This window comes from Sus scrofa, chromosome 6 (assembly GCF_054392235.1).
Source record: "Sus scrofa isolate SSC_HxYL_T2T_F1_AM1 chromosome 6, Sscrofa_HxYL_maternal_Yorkshire_Landrace_v2.0, whole genome shotgun sequence".
In the NCBI taxonomy this organism is placed as follows: Eukaryota; Metazoa; Chordata; class Mammalia; order Artiodactyla; family Suidae; genus Sus; species Sus scrofa.
The window spans coordinates 81,341,545-81,362,486 of record NC_139388.1 but is presented as its reverse complement, the minus strand read 5'-3'; the positions used below and the strand labels follow the sequence as shown (position 1 = coordinate 81,362,486).

The 20,942-nt window shown below is 51.3% G+C and overlaps 1 protein-coding gene across 1 annotated transcript in view; it reads right to left on the bottom strand.

The window, feature by feature from the left end:
- Nucleotides 1-20,942, bottom strand: part of IGSF21 (immunoglobin superfamily member 21) — a 258,202-nt gene that overhangs the window by 34,966 nt on the left and 202,294 nt on the right. The window contains exon 4 of the mRNA XM_021095457.2: nucleotides 6,896-7,014. Coding sequence (XP_020951116.1) covers nucleotides 6,896-7,014 — 119 coding nt within the window. The remainder of the gene's footprint in view (nucleotides 1-6,895; nucleotides 7,015-20,942) is intronic.

Sequence of the window (20,942 nt, the reverse complement as noted above, 5' to 3'; positions counted from 1 at the left end):
CATCACCTCTCAGCTTCTGCAAAACGGTAGTGGTGGTACCCACCTTCCAGCACTTTTGTGGCTGTTCAATACCTTAACTTATGAAAAGCTTAGCACAGTGCCTGACATGTGAGCAAACATGCAATGAACAGTGACTCGAAGTGGAGAGCCAAGAATATGCGCTTTGGAGTCAGTGCCTCTTCTCTGCTACCTTCTTCTATTCTGCTCTGGTGGGTTCAGTGACGTCCCCGAAAAAGACATGTCGAAGTCCTTATCCCCCAGGACCTATGAATGGGACCTTACTTGGAAATAGATGTAGCCAAGTTAACAATGAGATCATATGTCACTGCAGAGGCTCAGGTTGTTGCTATGGCATGGGTTTAATCCCTGGTCCTGGAACTTCTACATGCTATGGGCACCACAAAAAAAAAGAAAAGATATATGGACCCCAATGTTCATTGCAGCACTATTTACAATAGTCAACACATGGAAGCTACCTAAATGTCCAACGACAGAGGAACAGATAAAGATGTGGTACATATATACAGTGGAATGTTACTCAGCCATAAAAAAGGAAGAAACAATACCATTTGCAGCAACATAGATGGACTTAGAGATTATCATACCGAGTGAAGTAAGTCAAACAGAGAAAGATAAATACCATATGATATCACATATGTGGAATCTAAAAAAATGATATGAATGAACTTATTTACAAAACTGAAAAGACCCACAAACTTAGAAAACAAATTTATGGTTACCAAAGGGGAAATGTCGAGGGGAGGGATAAATTAGGAGGTTGGGATGAACACATTCACACTGCTACACATAAAATAATCAACAGGGCCTACTGTATAGCACAGGGAATTCTACTCAACATTCTCTAATAAGTTACATGAGAAAAGAATCTGAAAAAGAATAGGTATATATATATATATATATATATATATATATATATATATATATCTGAATCACTTTGCTGAACTCCTGAAACAAACACAACATTGTAAATAAACCATACTCTAATAAAATAAAAATGCAAAAAATTACTGGGCCATCCATGTCACACGTGGACACTGACTTGGATTTGGACCCGGGTCAGCTGTCCTCCAAGTCCAGGGCTCTGTTCGGAGGGTCTGAGGAGCAAGGGAGCCCATCCCCCACCAGCCCCATGTGTCACTAACAGCCTTTGTGTGGAAGCTTCAGATGTTTCTCTTGGGAGTTGAGCTGCTGTTAGGAATTCAGGCCGAGCTGCTGGACCCCCAGCTCTGTCACTCACGCTCCCGTGGGTGAGCCTGTTAAACCCTCAGAGCCTCCGTTTCCCCATCTGTAAAATGGGGTTGACACGGTCTACTTTGGGATGCGTGTGTGATGGTCACGTGACTAACTGTGGCCTGAACACTGAGCACCCAGGGCTGGGCCTACAGCCGGTGCTTGACTGCTAGTGGCCTTGATTATTCGCTCCAGGGGGTTGAAAGGCCCCCCTGGGTGGCAGCTCTGCACAGGAGGGCACCCAAGAAGCCTTGTCTGTGCCTTGATCTTCAGATGGAACCACAGGAACAGCCACTTTCGGCTTCGACGGGCGGGGTGTCTGAGCCTCACAACACTTAATTGATTGTAACGTTGCAGCCCGAACAGGCTCCCCCCATAACCTGCACCCCCAAGAAGAGCCTCCGCGATCCGTCCGTGACGAGGTATAATGCATTCCTGGGGCCCAGCATGCAGCTTTCAAATTGGCTTACAATTTATCTGCAGCTCGGATAAAAACATTTTAATGACTGTGTGCGGCACGAAGCCTCGGTGTCACCTACGGGGCCCCCAAATGTCTTTCCCCACCACATAGCAGGGATGTTAGAGGCGTGAAATTACAGCTGCTCTCGCATTTTGATCTGCACCCGGAGGCCTCTGGAACCAGCGCGTTAGGATGTGGTGGATGCAGATGCTGGAGCTGTGAGGGAGGCTGGGGTGCCCGGCTCTCCGCGGACCTGCTGTGGGCTTTTGATGGTTGGGGGTGGGGGTGCCTGGGCGCTGCCAGCTCCTCCTCTCCCCATTGTCCTGGGACGCTTCCCTCCGACCGCCAAACTGATCAGGGGCTGCCTTGCCCCTGCTATTGGCTGTCATGGTCCTTGGGGTCTTTGGTGACACAAAGGAGATCCGGGCTTACAATGACTTTCACTTTCCTGGAGGGAGGGTCTCTGTGTACGTGTGTGTGTGACAAGAAAGACTCCTTGCAATGTCACAGGTGGGCCAAAACAATGCATGGACTTTCATTTTTGAAAACTGCCTTGCAATACATTTAAAGGAGAGAGTCGTGGGGGTGGGGGGAGGGGAGTGTGGGAAAATTTTTAAATCTTTCTAATTGTGACTGGCTTTACAAAAAGTTATTAAAGCAGAGTTGCTTTACAATGTTGTGCCAGTTTCTGCTGTACAGCAAAGCGACGCTGTCGTATCTATATCTACATTCCCTTAGATTATCGTCCATCGTGCTCTATCCCAAGAGATTGGACAGAGTTCCCTGTGCTGCACAGTAGGACCTCATTGCTTAGCAATTGTAAGTGGAATAGTTTGCCTCTACCAACCCCAAACGCCCAGTCCATTCCACTCCTTCCATGGCTGATTTTTCCGTGTTGTGAGAGAGTCTATTTCATTTACTTATTTATTTTTATTGAAGTAGAGCGAGTTTATAATGTATTGGTTTTTTGTGTACAACAAAGTGATTCAGATACACACACCCACAGGGATGACGCCAGATCCTTAACCACTCAGCCACCAGGGAGCTCCTCGTTACGGTTTATGAAGGGAAATTGAATACAGTTCCCTGTGCTATCTGGTAGGACTTTGTTGTTTATCTAGTTTATATATAGTAGTTTGTAGAGAGATTCTATTTATAGGACACTGGGACCATGCCTGGACCCAGAACCTTCTATTCTATGGATCATCTCATTTAATCCTCCCAACCTCGGCCAAGCCACTTCCTACTCTGCACCTGCGTCTATACAGGGGGCACCATGCAGTTCCTGCCTCATAGGCTGATGTGGCCACTGGGTTACAGAAGACACTACACTGGAAACTTCCTCGTACTCAGCCCCCCCTCACCAGTCTGGACTTTGGTGAGCCATGGAAGCCATGCAGCTCTGGGACAGGGACAGCCGTGGGGCCCAGAGCAAATCCTTTCCCCTCCCCGGGCCTCAGTCTCCCATCTGAGAATTGGGAATAATAGTCAAGCTTGCCCCTGAGGGGGCCGGGATGAGGATCAGGCAAAATGCTCTCCTGAGAGCGATTTGGAACTGGCACGACCTGGTCATGTGTGAGGTGTGGCTGTCCTTTTCCAAGTTGGGAAGGACCCTCGCTCCTCCCCAGGACAGGCAGACCCACAGGAGGATGGAGACGCAGAGGCCGGCCACCCTGACACCCAGGAACAGGGCGGACCTGGACGGCCTTTTCAAGGAGCCATGTGCCCGAAGCTGTGAGCATTCATTTCTTGGTCTGGCCTGAAGCTCCCTGGAGTCAAGAATAGTGGATGAGACGTCCCTGTGCCAGGGCTAAAAGCAAGAGCAAGAAAGGGGCAGCCAGAGCCATGGCCAAGAGCACGCAGGCAGGAGAGAGTGTTAATAAAGACATTAGGTCTGATCTACTGAACCTCTTGGCTGCCTCCTGCTGGGCTTGATGTTTTGCAAACCTTTTCTAATTGAAACCTGACAATCGCCCTAGGAGGGAGGCCTCCTTAGCCCCATTTTACAGATGAACAGACTGAGGCCTGGGAGACCAATGACCCCAAGGTCACGTGGTGGACCGGGGATTCAGATCCAAACCTCTGTGCCCTTAACTTACAGGCTGAAGGGGTGGGGACATTGTCCTGGGTCGGAGGTGAGGTGAGAAGAGGAAGGAGGAAGGAGGAATACGTTTGCATATAGATGAGGCTGTAGAGATAGCTACTGATACATAGAGACAGCTATTGATATGGGTATTGAGGTAGATATTGAGAGATATATTCGGAATTAGTGTTTTTTGAGGACTTATAGGTTTAGAACAGTGTCCTTAAAGTGTGGTCCCGGGACCTGCAGGATCAGCCTCCACTGAGAACTTGTGAGATGTGCAGATTCCCAGGCCCCACTCCAGATCTGCTGGATCAGAAGGTCTGGGGCTGGGACCCAGCAATCTGTGTCTTCACAGACACTCATTCAAGTTTGAGAACTGCGGGCTTAGACCATGGGCCGTGGCCTCAGATGGCTATTACGGCCCTAGACAAGTCACTTCCCCTCCCTGAGCCTCGGTCCCCCTCGTCTAAGGGGTCACAGGGCTGTGGCCAGGATTCTGCAAGGAAATACACATGAAGCTGGAAGCTCATGCACTGTAAGGCACCTGCCTGGGTGGGAGAAGGTATCAGGTCCTGTGGGTGTTACAATCACTGGTGGGGTGAACCTGACCCACCGGGGACCAACTGGGCTGCAGAGATCAGTGACAAGCACAGGGACCTCCGAGCACTGGGCTCAGCCAGAGGATTGATGGAGATGGGGGGGTGCTATTCTAGAGAGAGTCCTACCAGGGGAGGCCCTGAATTTCTGGGGGTCAGAGCCTTCCTGGGAGGATGGGGGCATCCCTGGCTTTCCCCCTCTCTGGTCCCTCCTGGTCACATCTGCCTCCTGCTTGGTAACTGGGGGTCCCAGGAGCTGTCCGCCCACACCTGGATTGACTTCCACCTCCCTGGCAGAGGAGCCCAGAAGTACGAAGTTGCCTTCTCCCCAGAAGCATATCATTTTGTTCAGCAGAGCATGTCAGGCCAGCTGTGCAACCTGGGTCGGTCCCACGAGATGTCTCTGGGCCCCAGTGTCCTTGCCCAGCAGGTGGGGTACCAGACACAACTGTTGGAGCTGCAGGGCAGTTTAGGGTTATCTGATTTCACGTCCTCATTGTACAGATGAGGAAACTGAGGCCACAGAGGGACAGGAACCCATGCAGGAACCCTTGGTGAATGAGGGAGGGCATGTGCGTCACGGGACACGGGACTCCAAGAACTTGGGCTTCATTCACGGGCACCTCGGAACAAAGCCCACCTGGAGCATCCACACTGCCTCAAACACAGAAGGCTCGGGAGTCTAGACACCTGGTTCCAGTCTCAACACTAAGCAGCCTGATCTTACTGGAAAGTTTTGTGGTCCTTACTGTGTGACTTCGAGCAAGTTGCCTGCTTTCTCTGTGCCTCCATATCTATGTGCAAAATGGGGATAATAATACCAGTACCTCCTCTGGAGCTGGCCGTGGGGGCTGAATGACTTCATGTCTGGCTTCTGGGGGCCTTTCCTGAGCCCCCTCCCTAAACGAGCCGCCACCCCACTCATAGTCACTCTGGATCCTGTCACCCTCAGTGTCTCAACCCTTCCCAGGATTTATCCACAGCCATCTCACTCACACATCTCTGCAGGTGTCTTATGCTTGTCTTGTGCACTAGACACAAACTCTCGAGGATAAAGATGTTTCCCATTGAAAGTGTGTGACTTTTACCTAGCACATAGTAGGTGCTTCATAAACAGCAGATAAATAAACAATTGAGTACATGTCCCTCATCAGACTGGGTGCCCTTTGATGGAACAAACAGGTTCATTCTGCACTGGGTTCCCTGCCGTGACACAGCCCAGGGCCGGGCACCCAGAACACTCCCTGTCCACGTGCTACAGGGCCATTGAGTGTGCGAGTGACAGTGAGAGGGCAAGAGGGCAGGTTTCCCTGGCACCACCACCTCCCAGCCCTCGTCCTTCCCCCAGGAGGCCAGAACACACCATGTGCTGCCTCTGCGGGAAGCAGTGTCCCTCTGGAGGTCTGGCCTTTGGAGGGTTTCAATTTCCCCAGAAGCAGTGACTTCCCATGGGGCCTTCATGCTTTCATTGATTGCCTGAGTTTCCCTTTGGATAAGAAAATCAGGGAACATTGAGCTCGGCGTCAAGGCCAAGTGCCTAGAATGCTGGCAGCAGCATCCGAAGGGACTGGTGAGAAAGTGGATGCTGGCAGGGGCTTCAGAGACCCCTGGGAGAAGGGCTTTGTTTTATCAATGGGGAGTTGGGGGCTGAGGGACACAGCCAGTGGGACAGGCACTACTATTATCATCCCCATTTACAGACATGGAAATGGAGGTACAGACGGGGTGGGAACTGGGGAGCCCCGACATCCAGTCCAGCACACTTTCTAACTTCTCCCCTGATGCTTCAGTGTCTCAGGAAAGGCCCTGGGAGGTACAGGCAGGGGGCTTTCTCTGCAGCAGGCATGATCACTGCCGAGGGGCTGTCTCAACTCCCCTGCCCCAGCCCTGCCTGCAGGCTCCTGAGGTGTCCTCCCCCCACCCCCACTTTGCCTCGAGCGTTTTTACGAACACAGCTCCTGGCTTCTACCTGGGAAAGGTGCCAAGGCTCAGTACCTCTTCCCAGTGACCTCGCCAGGTCGCAGAGTCTGAATTGAGGAGGTCCATGGGTGACTCACCAGGCCCACATCCCACTCCCATCTTACAGAACGGGAAACTGAGGCCCGGAGGCTGTGACAGGCTGCTGCCCCTTGGCAAGTCTCAGTGCCCCTTCAGTTCCTCATGTGTTCCAATCAGTGTGTTGGAGCCCCTTCAAAATGCCTGGTCCATGAGCCTCCCTCCAGGAACGAGGCACAGCCCTGCCTTCCTGAGGTCCAGGTGTCAGTGCTCTCAGGAGAAGGGGTTCCAAGAGGCCATCCTTCGTGGCAAGGCCCCACTGGTCACACTTAGGCATGTCCCCAGCATTCTGCCCCTCAAGGGCAAGGCTGGGAAAGAAGAGGGTCAACTGCCAGCACAGCAGGCATGTTGGCGGGTGGTTCCGGGATGGTCCCTCTGTGCATGTGGGTATGTACACGTGTGCGTGCACACACACAGCAACCCCAGGGCCCAGGGCCCTCCACTCACCCATGACGTTCAGGAAGATGTTGCCCGATGCCAGGACCACCTTCTCCCTCGTGGCGCGGTCGTAGATGCCCACGTGGCACTCGTAGGGGCCGTTGTCGGAGATGCGGACCTCGGGCAGCCTGGGGGAAAGCAGAGGAGGAAGAGGAGCGTCCGTCATCCGGAGCCAGAAGTCGCAGCCCTGCAGGAAGCCAACCCCCAGCCCCACTGCTCAGGCTTCTCTCACCAGCGCTCCTGGATCCACCACCACACGCCCGTGTGCTGCGCTGGCTGGAGGACCATCATTTACAGAACTGACCCCGTGTGCCAGGCCCTGTGCCCTATGCTTTGGAAGATTGAGGTGTGGGCTGTGTAGTTCAGCTGGAGTTAAATCTGTCTTTCTCTCGGCTGCCATGAACCAGGGATGGTCAGGTGCCCACACTCAGGGAGCCCCTGAAGATGACGTGAGTTAAGAGGTGCCTAGCGTGTGATACAAGCTCAAAACTGTCACCTACACCATCAGCTGACTCCTTCCTCAGAGCTGCCCTCGATGCAGGGATCACTATGCCCATTTCATAAATGTGGAAACTGAGGCTCGGGGTGGGAGGGATGGTGATGGCCCTCCCCACATACGGCCAATAAGAGCCAGGAGGGGAATCTGAATTTCTCTTTCCAAGCTGCCATACTGTCACTTTACACATGACCCTGGGCACTTGCAAAGAAACACAGTAAGTTCTTGTCTGGAAGGAGCCCTGTTCCAATGGACCAGGAGGCAGGCAAGCTGATCAGGCCCCCAAATCCCATAGGAAAGGATGAGCTTATCTCTGCGATAGGTGAGCAGGGAGCAGCTGGTTCTGCCTGAGATAGTCAGGAGGGCTTCTCAGAGGCAGTGACCCATAAGGACGGGAGAGACGCCCCCCCCCACACCTTCTTCTAGGCGTTTCCTCTAAAAGACCACAGAGTAAATATTTTAAGCTTTGTTGTTCTTACAATTTCTATCACAAATATGCAACTCTGCTTTTGTAGAGCAAAAGCAACCACCCCCCCCTAGTGTGGAAGTGAATGTGTCGCTGTGTTCCAATAAAACTTTATTTATAATCATGGAAATTTGAATTCATACAATTTCATGTGCCATGAAGTTTTCTGGTTTTCTACCTTTTCCTAACCACTCAAAAATGTAAAAGACATTTAGTTCACAGACTATGGGCTGTAGCTTGACGATTCCTGTTCTAGATCCTTCTACATGGTCAGACAGACCACACTAAAATGAGTTGGTTTTGGAGTTCCCATCGTGGCTCAGTGGTTAAAGAATCCGACTAGGAACCATGAGGTTGCAGGTTCAATCTCTGGCCTTGCTCAGCGGGTTAAGGATCCAGTGTTGCTGTGAGCTGTGGTGTAGGTCGCAGACGTGGCTCGTATCCCGCATTGCTGTGGTGTGGCATAGGCCAGAGGCTACAGCTCTGATTAGACCCCTAACCTGGGTACCTCCATATGCCGAGGGTGCGACCCTAGAAAAGACAAAAAAATAAATAAATAAATTACAAAAAAAAAATAAGAGTTGGTTTGTTCTTTCTCGCCATGGAAATGTCGCATCATGTCAGCGAGAGCCAAGTTCAAATCCTGCCGTTGGTATGCTGTGCGACCTTGTGTGAGCCATGCCATCTCTGAGCCCTCTTCTTTACCTAAAATATGGGGCTGATGCTTTGCAGGACTGCTGTGAGGATTAAATGGGACGACGTTGCTGCAAGATCTCTGTAAGCAAGAACGTCACATTAAAATGCTCCAGGGACCGTTGCTTGCTCTTCTTGCAACCTGTGATGGGGACGAGGGGATTCCCGCCAAGTGGTATCTGGACACTGAAGGGGCAGAGCTTTGACCTGAAGTTAAGAGGCTATGTTGCTGGAGTTCCCGTCCTGGCTCAGCAGTAACAAACCACACTAGTATCTAAGAAGACGTGGGTTTGATCCCTGGCCTTGCTCAGTGGGTTAAGGATCCCATGTTGCTGTGGCTGTGGCTGTGGTGTAGGCCAGCAGCTCCAGCTCCAGTTCAACCCATAGCCCTGGGAACTTCCATATGCTATAGGTGCAGCTCTAAAAAGACAAAAAAAAAAAAAAGGCTGCTGCTGCAGCATCGGGGAAATCTGTGTGTCCGCCAAAAAGTTCCAGCCTTCTCTGGGACTCATCATGTGGCCAAAGGGAACCTATTCTGGCCACACCTTCGAGGAAGTGGGGTCTCTGTTTGGGGCTTGGAGGGTCTCACGTGGTAGCAGAAGACCGAAGAAGAACACTAGTAAATGCCAGGCACAGTGCCCCACCCACCAAACGGCCCAGCAGTCCTATCAGAGACCCCGTGGGGGAAGAGGGTCGAGGGTTAGGGCACAGGCCCTGGAGGCAAGTCCCAGCCCTGCTGCTGAGAAGGAAAGTTCCTGCAATTCTGCCCCTCCCCTCCCCCCTCCCCTCCCCCCTCCCCTCCCCTCCCCCTCCCCTCCCCTCCCCTCCCCCCTCCCCTCCCCTCCCCCCCTCCCCCTTTGAGAAAAACATTTTCCACTCCGCTCAGCTAAGCCTCTCTCTCCCATCTGTTCTGCTGAGCTGTCTAACCTCAGACTCACTATTTTCTCGTCTCATTTCAGCTGTCCCCACCCCCACTTTTGTCTTCCAACTTCTTCTCCCTATGACTCCCCCCCACACTAGCCCCCCAACACTGCTCCCCCACCCAGGGCTTCCGGCCTCTCTTTCCATCCCGGGGTCTCAAGGAGGAAGCCAGCCCCTCCATCAGTGCTCTTCCTTCCCTCCCACCACCAGCCCACATTAGCATAAACAAACACCTTCATTTCCATAGAACACACAGAGGTTGACATCTGGTCTACCTTCTATCATGAGGGACTTGAATGGGGAGCTTTTCATCAGGGAAACTTTGTGGTGAAGATGTTGCCTTGGATCTTAGAAGAAAGAAGACGGTGACAGCGGAAACAGAGGGGAACTATCTCCCCTCGGGGAACTATTTCCTTTGTTTGTAACTCCGCTAGACTGAAAAAATAGCCTCTCTACTGGGCAGGGTTGCGGAGTGACAGTCACCTAGAGTGACATGTTTAGGTGACACTCATAGGTGCCTGTTATAGAGGCAACTCACTTAAAAGACTTGTGTAGGTGACAGGTGTACAGGTGACAGACTCAGGTGACAACTCTGTAAAGAAACAGGCTCCAGGGACATGTGGAGCTGGCAGCTACCCAGGTGATGCAATAAGATAATAATGACATGCTTGACACACAGGTGGAAAGGGGCAGGTATCCGCCACGCGGGTGGTATACGCAGGTGTGTTTCTGTGATAGCGACGCAGGTGACATGTTTAGGCAATCACTACACTCGTGTTCAGGTGACAGTAACATAAACAATATGTTTGGGTGACACAACACAGGTGGTAGGGAAGACACCTCAGGGGACAGCTGCATTGGTGCCTTGTGAAGGAGGCAGCTTCTCATTGAGGACAATTCCTACAGCCTCACATGTTCCTTCTACTGGGTTCCTGGCTCCACGAAAGGTCCTGGTCCCCAGCAGAGTCACGTGCTGAGCCCCATCCTTGAGATCTCCAGTTACTAGACTCCCCAAACACAGTCAAGGACCAAGTCCTGGGGGTTCAACATCTTACCTCTCTCCTGAACTATCTTCTCCCCTGCATCTCCACTGCCAACATCCTTGCTCACCTGCAATGCGGGCTGAACAGTCAACTAGTTTCTCTGCCTCCTAATAATCTCCCTCTTGAGCCCACCTCCAGGTAGAACCCAGATCTTCTCAAATGCAAATGGGATTAGTGGTGCTCCCCTACCTAAAGCCCTTCAAAGGCTTCTCTCTGCTCTGAAAATAAAGACCAGAATCCTCATCTGGGCCGATGAGGCTCAGCAGAGTTGCTTCTCGCCACATCTCAGCGTCCCCGTCCTCCAGCCACAATAGTGTTCTTTTCTATTCCTCCCATGGGCCAAGTTCCCTTTTTTTTTTTAATTTTGGAATTATTTTAGATTTACAGAAAAGTTGCCCTGAGTCTAGAGTTCCCCATCACTCCTCCCCCAAATTTCCCCATCCTCACTTCTTACATAACCATAGTATGTAATACTAAGAACCAACGTTAATACATCCCTATTAACTCAACACCAGACTTTATCTGAATTGCACCAGTTTTTCACAAATGTCTTTTTCCTGTTCCAGAATCTCAGGATACTCATAGATGCCCTTAACCACGCTGTTTTATTGTTGGATTCAGCACCTTTGCTGACAATTGTTGGTTTTCCTGAGAATATTGCATTTTCTTCCCCTGGCAACATCCTTCGAGGTACAAAGGTCGCTTAGAAAATGACCCCTTGGACTAGGTGGCATGATTGCCTCGATGACCTGGATTAACAGCCTCCCTGTCATGTGCCTTCCTTCCACTGAGAAACAGCTCCTTCCATCGAAAGGTGGAGTCCATTTTCCCATTCTTGGCCTTATGACTTGCTTCCACCAATAGTATGTGGTGAAAGTGACGGGATGCAAATTCCAAGCTTAAATCTCAAAAGAAAGATAAAGATCTCTTTTTGTCTCTCTCTATCTCTGTCTCTCTGTCTCTGCCCTGAGAACAAGCCTCTGATGGAGGCTAAGAACACGTGGAAGGAGGCCCCATTTGGCCCAGTTTATCCAGCCAAGGCCATACTCTGGAGTGAGCCTGGCCAGCCTACCCTCATGAGCAGTGATACAAGGTTGAGGCCTTCAGCCATCCAGATTTGGGTCCAGTTGTTAGGCAGCAAGAGCTAACTGATACAGTAGGTCTCCGTATGCCTCTCCTTAATAGGCCTTGTCTAAATTGTAACTTAATGACTATGTTTGGGACTCACGAATGTTCCCCTCCCCTGACCACACGCAGTAAGATCAATGGAGGCAAGGTTAGCATCCGGCAGGCTTAGGAGTATACCCCAGGGCCTTGCCCTCTGCTTGCCATCATGGTAGGTATGCAGTCAATATTTACTAAATGGGTGGATGGGGAGACCTTAAGGGGGCTATGGTGAGAGCGTGGAGAACCCTATCTCCCTCTGCTGGAAGGCATGCAGCCCCCTCTTCCCCTTCCCCCTACTCCCCTGCAAGACAGATTCTCCTTCTTGTCTGCAGATCCAACAGCTACCAGTCACAGCTTTGACTTGGACCAATCTGCCTCTTCTGGGCGCCTCATCTGAGCTGATGCCTTCAGTGTTATCCTTCTAAAGTGGATTAAGTCGCCCAGAGACCCCCTTTCTCCAGATTTGAGCAACATTGATCTGCATGCTCGCCAGAAGGCCTTCCGCAGATATCAGGATAGGGCCCCGGGGGGGCCGGGGGTGAGGAGACCAACTCATCAGCCATGGGCTGCAATCAATAAGCTGTTAATAAGTGCAAAGGTTTCTGGCGAGTTCAGCGCACTGCAGTTTAGCAGCTGGAGTTCACCAACACTGACAGTGCTTCTGAAGGGCTCGTGATTGTGTTTTTGAACAGCTGGGCACAGAGATAGTGGGGGCCCCATCGGCCATCCCTGTGGCCCTTGTGCCTCAAGTGAGGCCATGCAAGGGCTGGTCACTGGGGCTTCTTTCTGCCAGGCCTGGGGCCATCCTTTTTTAGTACAAGTGTTTGCTCCTACTGTGTACCAGGCCTGGTGCTGAGACTTAGGGGTGGGGGAGGGGTGGACACAGAGATGCCAAGGATTTGTTTCCTGCCTCTGTCTCTTTGCCCAGGCTCTTACCTCTGCTCAGACAACATTTCCTTTCTTGCCTACACGGCAAGCCTCTAGCCATCTTTCAAAGCCTGGCGGTTGAGTCTCACTTTCCCTATTTATGACTCTTTGCCCTCAGACAGTTAAAGATTATATAGGATAATTCAAGGGTTAGCTCAGAGCTGGTACAGTGTGAGAGTCCAATGCACTACAATCACTAGATACGTAACGGTCCTCAGGCTCTACATTCAGATGCTACCTCCTCCAGACAGGCTGCCGTGACTGCACGCTTCCTGGGCAGACAGTGTCTCTCTTTACCTCCCCAGGGCTGAGCCTGGGAGCACCTTCCTATCCATATCATGCTACCAATCTGTCTTCCCTCCCAGGGAAGCATGAGTACCCTTGAAAGTGACCTTGACCACGTGGTAGGTGTTCAGGGATTATCTGCTGTATGAATGAGAGCAGCAGAAGCTCCCTAGGCAGGAGTTAGGTGCCTTGGGCTCTGGTCTGGGCTCTGTACCTGACTAACCACATGAGTTTGGACAAGGTCTTTTGGCTTCTCTGAGCTTCGGTTTCTCCATCTGATAAATGGGTGCTCTGTGGGATTGCAGCCTTTGGAAGGAGCTGATGTTTATAGAGCTTTTCCATGAGGGGCATTGTGCTAAGCATTTTAGCCTCTCTCCCTGGATCCTTGACACCGCCCTGTTAAGGTGCAGTCTCTAAAATCTGCTCTAGTATATGCAGTATCAGCAGTAGTAGTATTAGTATCCCCATGATACAGATGAGGAAACCGAGGCACCCAGAGAAGAGGGAAAGTGCTGAGGTCAGAGTGAGTAGGTGGGTGTCATGGTTTGAAACCAAGCCCGGTGGATGCCAGAGTCCAGAGCCTGAGAAATGTCTTTGGACACTCCCCCCGCTCCCCAACACCTTGGATCTTCCTTTCCCAGCAAATTAATTTGAGCTCCCTGGGACCGGAATTTGCCTTCGCTGCTCTTGAGCATATGTCTATTTTGAGTGTTACCACCTCTCCAGGTAACGAGAACCATCTGCTCCCTCCTCGCTGGGAGAAGCGTCTTTTATGTTCCTAAATTCCCTATTTCCCGCTCCCAGGAGCCCCTTAATTCTGAGGATGGGAGAGTTTGCCATCATCACATTCTCCGCACTTGACACGACTTTACAGCCTCCGATCATCTTTCCTTTCCTGACTTTGTCTCTCCACTGGGAAGAGACCCAGCTTCTCATAGACTGAGAAGCTACCTGGACTTGGAAGCAGAGGGTGGGGCTGGAGGGCAGCAGGAAATGGATCTTCGAGTTACCTTTCCTGTCTTATTGGCTAATCAGATGATCCAGTAAGTGACTTTGGCTGAGAACTGGAACCTAAATTAATGACATGCACATGCACTTAGAGCAGAATGGGGTGGGTGGTTAGGCGCCTATCCGAGTTCCCCCTTCCACCATTAATGGATTGAATTTGTAGAAGAAATTAGTAAGCGTCTACCCCATGTGTGGTGCTGAAGACACAGCAGGAAAGACAACAGAACAAGAGAGAGCTTCTTGGACTTACAGCGGGGTTACCTCCTGATACACCCATTGAAACAGGAGAACATCATAAATCAAAAATGCGGTTAGGAGTTCCCGTCGTGGCACAGAAGAAACAAATCTGACTGGAAACCATGAGGTTGTGGGTTCAATCCCTGGCCTCGCTCAGTAGGTTAAGGATCCGACATTGCTGTGAGCAGTGGTGTAGGTCGCAGGTGCAGCTTGGATTCATGTTGAGGTGGCTGTGGCGTAGGTTGGCAGCTACAGCTCCGATTCAACCCCTAGCCTGGGAACCTCCATATACTGTGGGTGCGGCCCTAAAAGGACCAAAAAAAAAAAAAAAATGCGTTTAATACATTAACCTACTGAACATCATAGCTTTACCCTAGCTCACCTTTCATGTGTTTGGGACAATTCCACCCAGTCTACAGTCAGGCAAAAATCATCTGACACAAAGCTTCTTTTAGAATCAAGTGTTGACTCTCATGCAATTTACTGAGTGCTGTACTGCAAGCAGAGAAGAGAATTGTTAGCTGAGGACAAAACGATCGTACATATGTGTGTTGTTTACTCTCATGATCCCGTGGCCGGTTGGGAGCTGCGACTTGCCGTCCTGCCCGGCATCATCGGAGAGTCTGGTCTTGCATGTGACCAACTCCAGGAAAAGACCCAGATTCAAAATTTGAGTCCTGTTTCTACTGAATGCATATCGTGCCATTGTCAATGTGAACCCTTGTGAGTGGAACCATCGGCAGTGCTCTAAAGGCCTCTTTTTTAACCGAGTCTACGTATATGCTTCCTCTTTCTTAGAAAAAGTCAGCTGGACATTAATTAAAGTCAGCACAGCAAGCACCCATCTTGCCCTGCAGTGTCTTAGCTGTAATGCAATGTATTAGGTGAGTTTGTCCCTGCGCTATTCTATCTCTCCAGGGATCTTGACTTCAACAACGACAAAAAATATGCATGGCTTTATTGAGGCCTTAATGCACACACACTAAACTGCATGAAGCTGACATGGTGATGGGTGTTGACGTGTGTACACACCATTGTAACCACTGCCAGAGTCAAGATAAGGAACATACCAATCACCCCCAGAAGTTTCTTGTGTCCTTTTGTAATCCCCCCGCTCTACCCCCAACCCCTGGCAACCACGGATCTGCTTTCTGTCACTGTTTCCTAGGATCATGTTTCCTAGGGTTTCAAAGAAATTGAATTATAGGAGTTCCCATCGTGGCTCAGTGGTTAACGAATCCGCCTAGGAACCATGAGGTTGCAGGTTTGATTCCTGGCCTCGCTCAGTGGGTTAAGGATCCGGCATTGCCGTGAGATGTGGTGTAGGTTGCAGATGCGGCTACAGCTCTGATTAGACCCCTAGCCTGGAAACCTCCATATGCCACAGGAGCAGTCCTAGAAAAGGCAAAAAGACAAAAAAAAAAAAAAAAAAAAGAAAGAAAAGAAATTGAATCATAGAGCATGCACTAGTTTTTGTTTGACTTCTTTCACTCATCATTATTTGAGTTTCATTCACTCATATTGTGGCCTTTATCAATAGTTCATTCCTTTTGAAGGCTGAGCAGCTGCCATTGTGTGGGTATAACCCCCTCTTGTCTATCCATTTACCTGCTGATGGATGTTTGGGCTGCTCTCCGTTTGGCTATTACAAATAAAGCTGCTGGGCAGTACTATACACAATAGCCAAGACATGGAAACAACCTAATGCCCATGGAGAAGAGGTGGTACACATAGACAGTGGAATACTACTCAGCCATAAAAAAGAACGAAAGAATGCTATTTGCAGCAACATGGATGCAACCAGAGATTCTCATACTAAGTGAGGTAAGTCAGAAAGAGAAAGACAAATACCATATGATATCACTTTTATGTGGACTCTAGAATGTGGCAGAAATGAACCTATCTATAAAACAGAAGCAGACTCACAGACACAGAGAACAGTCTGGTGGTTGCCAAGGGGGAGGGGGAGGGAGTGGGATGGACTGGGAGTTTGGGGGTTAGTAGACGCAAACTATTGCCTTTGGAATGGATAAACAATGAGGTCCTGCTGTATGGCACAGGGAATCATATCTAATCACTTGTGACAGAACAGGAGGGAAGAGGATATAAGAAAAAGGATGTAGGTATTTGTAACTGGGTAACTTCGCTGTACAGCAGGAATTGATACAACACTGTACATTAACTATACCTTTATAAAAAATAAAAAACAAACAAAGCTTCTGTGAACAGAGGTGGACAAATCTTTGCATGGACATGTCTTTCATTTCTCTTCAGTTCATATGCCAAGGAATGACCTGGCTGAGGGTGGGTGAGGGTTAAGATACGGCCCAACTCTTTTCTGCAGTGATTGTGTGAGGACCCCTTGGCTTTTGATGGCTTTTTGCCTTTGCACACTCTGCTCGGAGTGCTTCCTTTAGAAGCAGCTCACTCCCCATTTCCCTATTCCTCCTTTTAAGATGCTGCTTTCCATCTGCTGTGAGCTCCCAGCCCACAGAACAAGTCCTGTTGGGATTGCGTGCAACATGGATAAAAAGGCTTGGCAGGGAGGGTAAGGGCTGTGGATTTCTCTAAGAAAAAATTGTGCATGACATTGGCGCAGGTGCCTCTGACCCGTCTTTCTTCTCATCTTCTTTCGGGTGAAGGGAGCTTACGGGACAGGTGACGCGGGGTCAGTCCCTTCTCTCCATGTACTGATTCTGCTCTGTCTGGAAGCTTTCCACTTTCGTCTTCGTAGTTCTCGCCACCTCTCCCCCTCTCCCTGCCCAAGGCCCCTCCTGTGTGTCCTCTCCCTCCCCTGCTGCCAGAGCGACCTTATCACAGTGAGCATCTCGCCTTTCCCAATTTAAAACCTTCCCGTGGCTCCCATCCACCGGAGGATTGAGCTGAGCCCAAAGCCAGTCCAACTGGAGGACTGGCCTCAATCTGGCCCTGGACCTAGGAAGGAGGAAGGGAGGGAGGGAGGGATTCAGGGAAGAAAAGGGTGTGTGGCTTACATCTCTTGCCAAAATTCAGCAAGTGAATAAGACTTGTCAGGACCGCACTTTTATAATCTACCCTATTTGAAAAGCATTTTGTAATTCAAAGGCCTTCATTTATATAGACAGTACCTCATTCTGGGCTAATGGAAAAGATTCAGGTAGCTATTGGTACTTTGAGGCTCTGCTTTAATGAAGAGATAAGAGAGCCTTTCATTTGTATAACCATTGTTTGCATAGAAACGGAGCTTCTAAGGCCCCTGGAAATAGTTCCATTCTTGCAAGTAGGTTAAACAGACCTCCTGCGATCCTATTAGCCTAGAGCCTGCCTCAGCTCTGCTTTCCTTGCCCTGCTGGAAAGATCTCAAGTGGGAAGGAATGAAGTTTTCCTGTTCCTGCGTCCGTCATGCTTCCCTGATTGGCTGCACATTCCCTCAGGCCCGGACCTTGTTTCTCCCTCCCTCCAATACCTGCTGACCCTCCAAGTTCAAATGCCATAGCCCCGTGACGCCAGAATGACTATTGCAGGATGCCCGCTCCACCTCTGCAGAGCCTGGAGGCAGAGCTAATAAAAATGGCCATGAAGTCTGGCAGCCGTGGGTGCTATTGGGGTGTCTGCTAACAAGACTTTTGAAAAAGGTTTGGCTTTCTGATGAAGGATGGGGGGTGGGGTTGAGGCGTCTGCTCTGCCCCCTCCCTCATACCTGTGCAGTCTGCAGAGCCTGGCTGGGAGCCCGTGGGCAGCTCAGGTCTGTTTGTTTGGCCCAGTGGCTCTGGCGTGCACCTGCTCAGCCAGCACCAGCTGTCTCTCCTCCTCGGCTGCCCTCACTACATCTTGTTTTGTCTTCACAGGCCCCGGGGGGGGCTGCACACATCCCCCCAGTACTCAGAAAAGGACTGGCTACTGGGGGTAGCATTTGTGCAACCAGCAGACCCGGGAAAGCAGCTGGGGACTGGCAAGAAAGAACCTTGTCTAGACCTAGATCTTGTTTTGGGGTGGGGTCCTCTACAGGAGACCCTCAGAAGGTGCTGGGGTGCAAGGCACAAACTTGAATGCACTCAAGAATCCCCCGGGGATCTGGTTCAAATGCAGATTCTAGCAGGTTTCTGGGGTGGGGCTGAAGAATCTCTAATGGGCTCCCTGTTGGTCAGCAAGCCCCAAGTCTCATGTGCTCATCCCTCCTCTCTCCAACCTGGGTTCTGCCCTCTGTTTACCCTTGCCCTCCACCATCAGACATGCTGAGTGGTCCCCTTCCATGGGCTCCACCCAACCAACCAGAAAGTAGAGCTTAGAAAATCTCGGCTCATGGTATGTCCCTCATGAGAAATGCAGGGCAGAATTTCTGGAGATCGATAGATTTTGTAGCTGTGTGGGTCCTTTAAACCACCAGGGGCTGCCACGAAGTTGGCCACACACAAACCGTGGCCTCCATCGCTGTCACTCTACACTGACTTGAGGCTGACTCTCACTCTGCCCTCCTGGACCACCCCTGCCCCTGCTCCCTGTCCCCCAGCTTCTGAAAGAGGTGGTGGGGGGTCTCCATCTTTCCTGACCCCCTGGCAGCAAGTCTACCCTCCAGATCAGCCCAGAAAGTGGGATCCACAGCCTAGACTTAGATCCAGGGCCATTGGTCTCATCCCCCTTGGTGTGGAACTAAAGTCACCCGAAATGGTAAGACCTGAGCCTGTCCTTGCTAATACACTGCTGGAGAAGCTGCCTGTGAAAAGAAGTCTCAATCCCCATGGATTAGAATGGATTCCCTCACCTCCTTTGGGCCAGTCCCTGGGTTTTCTCCCCCAGCAAGCCCTTTCCAGGGGCAGATGGGAGAGATGTTTCCCTGGGCAGCCATGGGGACTGCACCAAGTGGAGATGGTGGTGGAGGAAGGAAATGCCCTTGAGCTACTGGATCTGTCCTATGTGCACAGGGGGTTCGTGGAGGAGGCTAAGAGTTTTGCTCCTTTAACATCGGCTCTCCCAGGCCAGCTTGGTGGACCAGATGGTCCTGGTTTGTCTGAGACTTTCCTGGTTTTCTAGCTGAAGGTTCCAAGTCCCAGGAACCCTTCAGCTCCATGCAAATCAGGATGTTGGTCACCTTCCATTTAACAAATGAGCAAAGGAGAGAGAGGAGAGGGAGAGAGAGAGAGAGAGGGAAGTGACTGGCCCCAGGTCAGATGGCAGTCATAGCAGAGCAAGAACGGAGAGGCAAGGCAGGTGACACAGAGGAGGCTCTGCCCAAGAGACTCTGCTGGCCCCCTGCAGGGTGGCTTGGGGACTGGTGATGGTGTTACAGAGCCCCCTCATGCAGGATGGGCATGGGAGGGGGATACAGTGTGGGAGTGATCGCCACGAGTGGAGTCTCAACGAGGGGGGGGGGGGGGTCTCGTGGAGCCAGGAAAATCTGTGCCGCATTTCACCACACAAAGCTGGAGAGTTTGAGTCCCACTTCTGCCCCGCCCTGAGTCAAGCAGAAGGACGTGTCCCAGTGTTCAGAATGGCTCCATGGGGCTGGGACGCCACCACCCTTCCAGACGGCCACCTGCTGGTTAGGGGGCCAGGCGAGGGTCTGACCAGTCTAACCTGAGGATTAGGCTACCTGAGGGCTTTACCTGAGGATGTTTGAACAGCACCATGTTTGAACAGAGGTGAGCAGGCTGCCTGGAATGGGGCAGGGGGCGCCCGCGGACCAGCAGAAGGTGAGGAAGCTCTGGGTGGGGGCCGGGCAGGCAGAAGCTCTGGGACCTGAGAGCGGAGCCCCGCCTCCAGTGCTGAGGTTTTTTCCCACCTTCTTCCTTGTGTGTTTTCCCCTTTCTTTCCAGAAACCGTCAGAACTTTTTTTTTCTCCAGGGCCTTTAAAAAGCCATTAGCGTGATTTTCATCCCCTCTTTTCAACCTGCTAATGGTTCCATCATAAAACCACTCCGTGGGTGCAAAGCATCTGTGGCTTTTCCAATCAAACAGCCCAAGCTGGTCGTTGGGGGAGGGGGCGGGGATGATGAAGAAGGGTTGCTAAAGTTCCAGAACATGCCAGCACCTTTTCCATCAGCAAATCCCCCCACCCCTGCCTTTGGTCTTCTCTTCCCCCAGCCAGGGAGCCTCAGAAGCACGTCTTCCTGGCCCCAGCTTTGTGGACTGGCAATTCCGGCCCATGGGCAGCAGGGTGGTACAATCAGGGGCAATTACCTGCTGCCGCTCCCTGGACTTCACCTCACTTTTGTGCTGGCTGGGAAGGTGCTGGGGAGGGGGGAGGCTCATCCAGAAGGAGCCCAGCCTCCTAGGACCCTGGGATCTCAGGCAGGCCCCTTGCCTCTCGGGACCTTGGCTTGGGCGTCTGGTCTATAGGGAGCCCTTTTTTCAAACAAGCTCACTGAGGAAGATCACCCCCTCATTCCTGCCCAGGGGGGTGCTCCAGACCGCAGCCGGGATTCCCCGTGTGCAAACTGGAAGTGACCTGCTTCCAGGGTGGGAAAACCCCCCTTGGAAATCAGACTTTATCTTCCAAAGATGAATTTCTGAGAAAACAAACACAGGCTCACCCAGGGTCTCTAGATGACCCAAGCCCAGAAGTTAGTAACTGGGAGGCCAGCTGAGGACATTTAGGATCACTGGCCCCGATGCTCTGGCCTCCTTGATGCTTGGTTGGTGGAAGGGCGGGGGTCACTGGCCTGCCCCACCCTGTTTGACTGCTACCTTGAGCCTCAGGCCCAGAATACCAGCCCCACCCCTTCCTCTCTCGGTCAACCCCATTCTCCTGCCCCCCTGGCCGGCTGCTTCCCTGTCCCCCCAGCTCCCACTGGGGACCCCTCCCCCTCTCTCCCCCTTCCCTTCCTCTCCCAGCCT